Raw genomic sequence first — 9,566 nt, 5'->3', positions numbered from 1 at the left:
CGGACACGCCTCCCCAGCCCCGCCCCCGGAGCTCAGGGAGCTGCCGACACAGAACTGCTGGTGAGGCGACCAAGTGAGGCCTCTGATGTTGGCTGTTGTGGCCTCGATAGAAATACTGCTACGATGTGAGCGTCTAAAGCGTTATACGCGAAACTCGCGCCCTCACCAACTCATTGTTTTAGGCCGTTTACACCGATATCTGAAACAAAGCTACAGGGTGGGTAGTGCTGTGCACTGTGCCGGATTCTTGCGAGGGGAGGGGTTGGTTGCATAGCCTACTTGAAAAGGGCTGTAAGGCGCCATTTAGAGGAATTTATAGGAAAATCCCAAAAATATCCGGAAGACCAGAATCATTGTGGGAAGACCGAAAAATATCCGGAAGACCGCATTAATCAGGGGAAGACTAAGAAATTCGTCGGAAGACCAGAACAATTCTAGGAAGACCAGAAAAGTTGTGAAAAGACCAGGAAAAAATTGGCAATTGAAAGCCAGGAAGACCAGGGAAGACCAAGGAAGACCAAGATAATATCAAGGAAGTCCAAGAGAATACCCAGATAAACCAAGAGAAAATCGAAGAAAACCTCATGAAGCGTTGAAATCCCTTAGAAAACCAAAGAAAACGCAGGAAGACCGAATAAAACGTAAGAAAACCAAGAAAACCCCTAGATGACTAGGGAAATCCAAGGAAAACTCAGGATAACAGGGAAACCTACATTATGTGTACACCGACCACAGTTGGGCACCCCTCGGCTAAAAACGAGCACGGCACAGATCGTGTTTGTGAAACCAAACTGTTTCTTCGATTTTTCTAGTAGCATCCCGTGCTGGCGATTTTCCCCTGGCGCTGCGCGAGGGCAGGCAAGCCCCCCCCCCCCCTTACTAATTCCTGCCCTGCTGTGATGGCACAAAGGACACGCCGCTGAGCGCGACTGAGCCCCGTGAGCGAGTACCTCGGCGAGCACCATAGCACCCGAAACCGTCCCGTATCAAGAATCAAAGCGGAGGACTCAAGGGGCACGGGACCCGCTGAGAGCCGCTGGGAGAGCGCAGGGGACCAGGGGGTGACTCACGCTGTGCACTTTCATAGTTATACTGCAGCGCATGCAGGAGTGCGTGCAGGTTTGCCTATCCTCACTACCCACGGCTGCTTAGGGCCCCGTGCGAGTAGACAACACTCCTGCATTTTTGTGCACATCTTTACCAGATGCTATATTTCATGGTAGAAATGACGAATTTGCATTTGTCACGGACAAAAAGAAAAGTTGTCCATTATTGCAAGGATGAAAAGTCACTGGTGAGATTCAGAATCGCATCTGGTAAAGATGTACTACACAAAAATTGCGGCTTTCTAGGGGGGGGGGCATCCCTTCAGATTTGGTGTGTATAACGACGCGCGTGCCCTGGTACTACCGCTGCAATGGCCACGCGCGCTGCACACGAATTGGTTGTATTGAAAATTTTGAAATGCGCGCCATCGCTGACGAGACTATTATTATTGGCTGCCTGGAACGTGCGGGCGGGGGGGGGGGGGGGAATAATCAAACAGCTGGAGTTGGTTTTTCACCGTTTAGCGTATAAATAGCCGGCACACGCTACGCTGCTGATGGCCAGGGGCCCGGCCAGACCCATCCCGCGAGCGCGAGTACGGCGGACACACGAGGGTGTACTGTTGCCCGGCCCGGGCCCGCCTGGCCCCTCACGACACGGATCGGGTTTTAGGGTTTTGCGGAATCAGGTTTCTACATCTCGGGTTTCGTCTGCTGTGCCGTGGCATGGCTGTTCCCCTGCTGCTGCTGCTGCTGCTGCTGCTGCTGCTGCTGCTGCTGCTGCTCCTCCTCCTCCTCCTCCTCTCCTACTTCAACTCGCTTCCTCATCTGCTCCGCGCGCGGGCCTCTCCGCCGCGGCCACCGCAGAGTTTAGGGTTTTTTGTGTACTAATATTTTTCCCCCGACAGGCTCCTAATTTAATTTAATCAATAAATGCGCGTTTCGCGCGCTTTGAATCTTGAATCTTGGCCACCGCGGAGATGGCGCCTGGCAAAGGAGCAGCCCCCCTACCGCCCCCGCGTCGTCGACGTCCCCTCGGTACATGCCCTGGGCCTCGCCCTGGGCCTCACCCTGGGCCTCGCCCTGGGCCTCGCCCTGGGCCTCGCCCTGGGCCTCGCCCTGGGCCTCGCCCTGGGCCTCGCCCTGGGCCTCGCCCTGGACCCAAGCTTCGCCCCAACCCTCGTTGGGAACCACTACTGGCGACTGACTCGTTTTTACAGAGATGTTCTGCTTGGCCCTTGCTCAGGACACATCCACCAGCCGCACCAAACTACATAGGATGCGACCCCGGGAAGGGTTGAAAGTTGAGGTTGCCTATCAGGTGGCATGGCGGGAAGTCGAGGAGGGAGGCAGAAACACGAGCTCAACTCCACCCCCTCACTGCTGGACCCGCGCGAGTGGGTGAGGGGGGTATATCAAGTAAATCTAGAGGGGCCCCGTCGGAATCCAGTGTAACAGACAGATTTTGTTTTAAAATATTAGCCGCTGTACGAAACACCTGGGGGGGAGCTTTCCGGGCAAATCGAGGGGAGAGGCACGTGCTTTCTTGTAGAGGGACAGTCTTGGGGACTGCCTAAAAAGCAGTCGTATAAACTACATTTGAAAGTTAGTGGCCTGCAGTCACCTTCACTAACTATGGCGCCGAGCGAGTAGGCAAACCGCCCACAGGCGCGCATTAACTTTGAAAAGTAGGGAGTCGGTGGGAGTGTGGTACCCTGATGGTGGTCCAGTAAATCTTGAGAGAAAAGTCTTAGCTACCCTCCACAGTGCACGGCCCACTAGTTCCAAAGAGCCTTACGAGGTTATATGAGATAATTTCCATCCTAGAGGCCATGGGGCGCTCATGGCTGAAGCGAGTCGAGCCCTATGCAATCCTTCGCCTAATACTGCCGTTTCCCAGCCCTGGTTGTGTACCAGGCGCATGCACGGGCGCGGGTGGGTTTGCCTGCCTATCCTCGCTGCCCGCGTACGTACCTCTCCCCTGCGAGTATAGGCAATGCGCCCACACGCGTGCGTGCGGTACAGTATTTAACAGTGCGCCGGCGTGAGTTGGGCGTGAGTGGCGTGAGTCAGCCACCTGGCGTGTTGACACGACCCTCTCACGTGCTGGCTGAGTGTGTATACACGCTCCACCCTAGCACATGAGGTAGAGCACAGGAACGAACGCCTTACCGCGTGTTGTAACTAAAAGGGGCGGCCATTCTAACAACATGCAAATAAGATTTTGGCCGTGCTGACCAAAACAGTTTTCTTCACACAGTGTGTGGCAAAGACGTACGAACCTTGATCTCCTCGTCGGACGGCTCCTTCTTGATGTGCCTGGTGAGGCACAGCGGGGGCTGCTCCAAGAGCTGCTCCGTGGTGGCGGCGGGGCCGGCGGCCGGCGCGGGCTTTCCCTTCATGGCGGGCCTGAGAGGCGCCTGCCTGCCCTGCCCCACGCGCTGCTCCGCGCTGCTCGCACTATTTATAATGCCACCGCCCCGCTGCTGCTGTTGCTGCGCTCCTCGTCGCTTCTCATCGTCGTCAACGTGAACCTCAACTCCTCTTGGAGTGTCTGCTGCCGCTCTGCTGGTCTCTCGCCGTTTGCTTTGCACCCTGGAGGAATTCCAGGGAAGGGGACACTGAACACTCGCGACACGACACTGGAGAACTGACGCACACGCCGCCGCTGTCCCGTGCAGTGCACCTGCGCGGGAGTGACACGGGAACACCACGTGGAACACAACAACACCGAACTGAGATTGCAGCGGCCGGAGGCGCGCGCGGTCCGGGCGTTAGCCGGGCGTTAGCCGGGCGTCCTGTAGCTGGTCCTCCCCTCTCGCCGGGCGACTCGAGAATGAGGCGGCGCGGCACAGCGACGAACTGCGTTCGAGCTCCCCGCCCGCCCGAACACGAAGAGCCAGCCGAACTGAGCCCGAACCAAAGCGCTCCTCTATTTCTCATAGTATAGCCTCCTCCTGAGTTGCAGTCAATGTCAATAAGAAGCTCCCTTATCGTCTGCTCCATGTTGTTCTGTCGTCGTCTGCCGCGACATTTTCGAATCAGGAAAAAGAAATGTCATCGGTAGCAAGCAGAGTGGACTTTTTAATACTCCTTATTTGATCTGTGCAGTTTTCTGCTTTAAAATAGCTCATAAATACCCTCCAAGCTGCCGAAAGAATGAAGCAGTTAAATGTAAGTAAGCCCCTCTTCCCACAATATTTCCAAATACTTCCCTCGGAATTTAACCTGTCTAATAACTAAAAATAGCTAAATAATTTCCCTTTTATTTAATTTTTTTTTATTACGAAAAAACCAATTGAAAATTATGTTTTGTGGATGGTGGAATAACTGTTTCACTCTAACAATGACGCTTGTTTTGGGAACTCAACATAAAAATTGTTTTTGCCTGTTGGGTTTTTATTTTTGGGAAGGTCTCTTATTGAAACAAAACTTAATATTACAGTTGACCGTGGATTGATAAAGACAGTCCCACTATTGCAAAACAGAAAGAAATCTTTATCATATGTTTCGAGTACCACGCTTATGTTAACTCACCATCTAGTTTTAAAGTGACCTTGCCTGTCTATTTTATTAATTCTTTTAATAATTTTGACAGTCAAAATCCGAGGAGTGTGTATAACTGTAGGACTACCATGAATTTTGAACACTCTTCCAGACACCAGGGTGGCAAAACAGAAACCGAAAAAGGCAAATGGAAAGTCCAATCATAACCGAGGTGTTATGTGGAGGGCCAACCTTACTGAGAATAAAAAGTATTACAGAGCTCCAAAAGCTATACAAAGAGACCTAGCGCATGCTAATTAGTAATAAAAAAACTATCCATCTGATACGTTTAGTGTGTTCTCAGTGCCCATGTTCTTGCACCTGCTTTGCGTAGAAAGTGTTAGGATTCACAGGTGCAGAAAGTTAGAAAAGGGGAAAAATCTTCAACGGCCATTTCACCAGCATCTTTTTAAAAGCCTGTGTCACTGTCATCAAGGTATGAGAATGGAATCTTTACTTTTCTACTTTAGGGTCCTCCAACTGTGTTTTATGAGCCAAACTTCATTAGTGAAGAGGAAGAAAAACGACTCGTTGAGAGTATTTATGCTGCTCCAAAGCCAAAATGGCAACAGCTGTCGCGTCGTCGCCTTCAAAACTGGGGTGGCTTACCACACCCAAAAGGAATGATTGCTGAGTCAATCCCTGATGTGCGTGCTAATCTATCAGATGTTCTTAACTAATGAATCAAGTAAGAAAAATCCATCTAATAAAACCACGTTTTTTGAAATTTCCAGTGGCTAATGAAATATGTGAGCTTATTAAACAATCTACATTTGTTTGGTGACAAAAAGGCCAACCATGTGCTGGTCAATGAATACCTTCCAGGACAGGGTATTATGGTAAATAAAACTTACTGCTTTCCTTTTTTTTCATTTCATTTATGTATTTTTGTACTCATAATTTTTCCTAAGAGCAAATTTTACTTATTTACAGCCTCACACTGATGGACCCTTATTTCACCCTGTCATCACGACAATCAGCCTTGGATCTCACACTGTGCTTAATTTCTATGATAGATTGGACTCTGATGAGGTACTATATCTTACCTACTTTCAACAATTTGCACTTCTCATTTTGCAGATTATGAATTCTGCTAACATTTTAAATTTTGTTTGACACAGGTGGATGCTGAAGATTCCCAACTCTCCTCTGTGAAGCAAAGGCAAAAGAAACTATCTGTTTTACTGGAACCCAGAAGTCTGCTAGTGGTTAAAGATGATCTCTACCACAAGCATTTACATTCCATAGATGAACTGAAGTCTGATGAGATATCAGAGCTAATAGTAAATCCAGGAGATAGACAGCTTGGTGAAGTTATGCACAGACAAACTCGCATATCACTAACAATTAGACATGTCCCAAGAACTAGTAAGGTACCTATATTTCTAAGTAGGAAAAGCTAACCAGATTTGAAAAATTCCTGTTTTGGTAAAGTAGGGTCATAAAATGCAGAATACCATGCAATGAATTTTTTTTTAAATGTTAAAATTCTTATTGGTAAGAAGTTTTACTGAGTCCTGATCACAGACAGGCAGAATTAAATAAGAAATGGTGTACGAACAACATTAAAACCAAATTTTGATGAGAATTTTAATTGGTTAATTACAAACATAAAACTAACTTCCAAGACATGACACCACATAAAATTGTTTTCAAACTAAAACTGAGATCAATTGGTAGATACAGCATGACCACTATCAAAACTGATACAACTAAAAGTAAAAATTAATAAAAGGTACAAAGGTCTTCATTAATTAATGTAAAGGATACTCTTGATTATCTTATCAGAAGTATCTTATAACATGGTCACAGTAATGTTAAGACTTTGGAGAGTCAACAGTCCCTATAGTCCTTTGATTTGAATGATGTGCGCTTGCAGATTTAACAATGTGCATTCATGACGAAGATGAACCTTCTGGAGCAGCAGTATCCATATCATCCAAAGACACATCCATCATTTCATCATCACTTTCATTGAGCAGTGCTTGCAGTTGGTAAACACTTGAAAACATGACGCTGAACTGTTTCCGCCTCATATCTAATTTCTTTTCAAGCTCCTCTTGTGTTGCCTGGAAGAAAAGTTGCATTAAATGTTACAGATATTATAATAACAGCAGTATTAAGATTAGATTTTTACGACATAGGGTTATTGCATACCTGCAAGGCACTTAGGTCTTCATGAAGTTGTTTAAGTTCCTCATTTGTGTTGCGCCTATCCGGCTGTTGATTTATAACCACAGCAAGTAAATCATATTCAATTTTATTCCGTCGGATAGTGCGGGCATTCTTAAGATCCGCCTTGGTTTTCTCAATATTACTTTTGGCAGTGGCAATGTCAACCTCTATTTTCTTTGCCCAGGTCTCATAGTTCTGTAGCTCCTCAGCGCTCATAGTACTTGTTAATCTTGCCTTTGCTAATGCAAAATCACATTGTGCAAGATGCTGCAGCATCCTATCCTGTACTGAACGCCTGTGAGCACACAAGTAGGAAAGCAAAATATTAATAAGACCCACTAGCAATAAAATTACTTTTTACATGCATACAATTGTAGTCACCATTCAGCTTCAGGTTCATCACTTGAGCACCATTTGACAAACGACTTCAGTAATGCATTCAGCCGCCTGTCATCTCCAGTGCCATCACCATCGATTAAGAGGCGACGCCGAATCACCTCTTCTGTAATGTAAGACATGTTGACATTTACAACCGGCTTTCATCTCAGTGTAAAAGTTGTCTCAGGAAGGTTAGGTTCCTGCGGATTAGAATATTATGAAACGTACCGTCATTCATTGCTGTGGGAGCGCTGGCAGCGAATACTTAACTCAGTCCTGGTGTAAGTAAATACGTAATTGAGAAAGGATATACTCGGTATTCGGAACTATACGGCGCTTTTTACTGAATCAGCTAGCAGTAGCAGCCACAGACAGACACGAGCGTGCGAACTGCAAATAGTAGTAACCGTAACCGTGCCAATAACCAGGCTCGGCACCGGCAATACCCCATGCTCGTCTGGAGGTGTAGGATGACAGATGATTTGCCCCCTCCTCCCCTTTCTATTTACCTGGCTAAAACTCTGTTCTTCCCTACTCCCTCACTATTTTTTTAAAATAAAGAATAAAATTTGTCTTTCCCCCCCTTTAAAAAATATATATTTAAAGTAGCCCGGATCTAGTAACCTGAAGGACAGTTTGTGAAGTCTTATATGATGGAAAGGAGAAGAATGACGATGTTTTGGTCTTGTTCTGACTTTTTGTTCATGGTTATATTTTTGTATCTGGCATCATTGTAATAATAAATTACAGGTGATTTGTCGTACTTACTAAGGTCATTGTGGCCTTATGGCCATTATGGTACCTTACTTGTTGCAAAAAAACAAACAAAAAAACACTGACAATTACATTTTCATTTTTAGATCAAAAACTAAGAAAAAAATCACTTATTTTCATTTTCAATACAATAGTTCAATTTTTAATTATTAGCACACAGGTAGTACCAGTGGGGAAAAGTTAGGACAGCTTTAAAAATGAGAAACTGGAGGTCTCTGCTGCAACAGAGATTTTAAAACAGATCTTCTTCTCCCATTCAGTATACTTGAAAATAATATCTCACTGTGATGTATAGCAATTGCCAAGACCTTTGGCACAGCTATAGGTTTTTTTATCTTCATGTGTGATTGATTGCATCTCTTATTCCTTTTCTCAATCAAAAACTTAACTTGGTCCAAATTGAAGAGAAGGAAAGAAACCTTACTAAAGTGAGACTCACCTGCCTCAGAAAAAATATTTGTACAAAATATAGCAGAGACCTCAACATTAAGAGTGTGGAATGAACTTTTTAGTTCATACAATTGATGCATATACCTGCATTTTTTTTTTCACTGCTTGTTTTGTATCTTTTGGCAGTGCAAGGAGTTTCGATAGGAAATAATTTTAAATCGGCATAAAACAACTGATCAAAATAGTGTGACAATACTGAAATGCCAGTTATTGAAAATTAATGAAACAGAGTAGTGTTCAGGGTCTACAGAGAAAGATCGCAAAGCCTAATTCCATCATATTCATTTCACATACATTGATTACCAACATAATACAAAAGCAAACAATTCCTTCCAAAAGCAATGTGCAAATATGATAAGACGTTGGGACTTTCTTTATTTGAAGTTCATAAGTATTTTCAAAGAATTAATCCTGTTGCAGAATATAGCTTAATCAGGTCAGTCTTAGAGGCCAAGAGTTCATTGCATAGTGTTTCACATCAGGCAACATTAATAGATTTCTTCAGTGCTGTTTGCAGGCAAGAAGAAAAGCTTATAACAAAATAATATGATTCAGTCAATGGAGGCCTGCATCTATGCAAAGTCAAGTACTTTTCACCTATATCTCCATCAATGTAGGATTAAAGCCAAATTTACAAATAGACCAACACATTGAGAGTAGGAGAATGAAGTTGATTTTAAATCAAAGAAGAGATCTAAATTGCAAGGTTTTATCACTGCAGTTGCGTTCCTGGCACATGTGGCTTCTGTTACAGTACTTACAGAGTGTAACAAATATTATCTGTGAGTCAAAAATATTTTTCTACAAGGAATGCACTGGATGTTGACACACTGCAATATTTCATGGAAAATTATACTTGCATGAAGACATTGAAGCTTTGCCAAAATAAAACCTCATAACTAAAACCCTGAAATAGCGAGTGGATACTTATTCAAGTACAACAGGGCCCTAAATTTTAAAAGCTCTTGGGATTTTATAAGCATTTCCATAAAGTACTACAGTAAAGCTGACATTAAAATATGCACGTATGAGCTCAAAATAAAATTAACAGAAAATCAAACAATTTCACAAATATGTAGTTCATTACTTCATTAACATCATTATTCCAAGATTCTGATCTTGGCATTTAGTGACAAAAAGTTTACATCATATTTAAACAAATTGTAACAAAAAATAAAGCTACTAAAATATACATTA

The 9,566-nt window shown here is 44.6% G+C and overlaps 4 protein-coding genes across 4 annotated transcripts in view; 1 reads left to right on the top strand and 3 right to left on the bottom strand.

The window, feature by feature from the left end:
• Positions 1 to 3,917, bottom strand: part of LOC113212704 (mucin-19-like) — a 25,368-nt gene extending 21,451 nt beyond the window's left edge. The window contains exon 1 of the mRNA XM_052264015.1: positions 3,329 to 3,917. Coding sequence (XP_052119975.1) covers positions 3,329 to 3,448 — 120 coding nt within the window. The 5' untranslated portion in view covers positions 3,449 to 3,917. The remainder of the gene's footprint in view (positions 1 to 3,328) is intronic.
• A 125-nt stretch (positions 3,918 to 4,042) lies between these two features.
• On the top strand, positions 4,043 to 6,180 carry LOC113212700 (alpha-ketoglutarate-dependent dioxygenase alkB homolog 6). Its single transcript, XM_026431501.2, has 5 exons — positions 4,043 to 4,220; positions 5,063 to 5,239; positions 5,327 to 5,431; positions 5,526 to 5,624; positions 5,714 to 6,180. Exons 1-5 carry the CDS (start codon positions 4,206 to 4,208, stop codon positions 5,993 to 5,995), a joined length of 678 nt encoding a protein of 225 aa, XP_026287286.1. The 5' UTR covers positions 4,043 to 4,205; the 3' UTR covers positions 5,996 to 6,180.
• On the bottom strand, positions 6,165 to 8,480 carry LOC113212702 (THO complex subunit 7 homolog). The gene is made up of 4 exons (XM_026431502.2): positions 7,374 to 8,480; positions 7,149 to 7,269; positions 6,750 to 7,062; positions 6,165 to 6,661 (listed from the first exon to the last, which is right to left on the bottom strand). Exons 1-4 carry the CDS (start codon positions 7,381 to 7,383, stop codon positions 6,488 to 6,490), a joined length of 618 nt encoding a protein of 205 aa, XP_026287287.1. The 5' UTR covers positions 7,384 to 8,480; the 3' UTR covers positions 6,165 to 6,487.
• A 154-nt stretch (positions 8,481 to 8,634) lies between these two features.
• LOC113212703 (PRL-1 phosphatase) overlaps positions 8,635 to 9,566 on the bottom strand; it is a gene marked incomplete in the record, with an annotated part of 33,024 nt that continues 32,092 nt past the window's right edge. The window contains 1 exon segment of the mRNA XM_052264007.1: positions 8,635 to 9,566.

The sequence above is a fragment of the Frankliniella occidentalis genome, unplaced genomic scaffold (assembly GCF_000697945.3).
Source record: "Frankliniella occidentalis isolate FOCC.00 unplaced genomic scaffold, Focc_3.1 Scaffold15, whole genome shotgun sequence".
Classification (NCBI taxonomy): domain Eukaryota; kingdom Metazoa; phylum Arthropoda; class Insecta; order Thysanoptera; family Thripidae; genus Frankliniella; species Frankliniella occidentalis.
This window is presented reverse-complemented; position numbering and strand designations above follow the sequence as displayed.

Bases quoted from the DNA above. Each gene is read 5' to 3' on its own strand.
- LOC113212702 (XM_026431502.2), bottom strand. The intron at 7,063-7,148 runs GTGACTACAATT...GTGTGCTCACAG, and splicing joins GATGAACCTGAAGCTGAATG to GCGTTCAGTACAGGATAGGA. The intron at 6,662-6,749 runs GTATGCAATAAC...CTTTTCTTCCAG, and splicing joins AAGACCTAAGTGCCTTGCAG to GCAACACAAGAGGAGCTTGA.
- LOC113212700 (XM_026431501.2), top strand. The intron at 5,240-5,326 runs GTGCGTGCTAAT...TGAAATTTCCAG, and splicing joins TTGCTGAGTCAATCCCTGAT to TGGCTAATGAAATATGTGAG. The intron at 5,432-5,525 runs GTAAATAAAACT...ACTTATTTACAG, and splicing joins TTCCAGGACAGGGTATTATG to CCTCACACTGATGGACCCTT.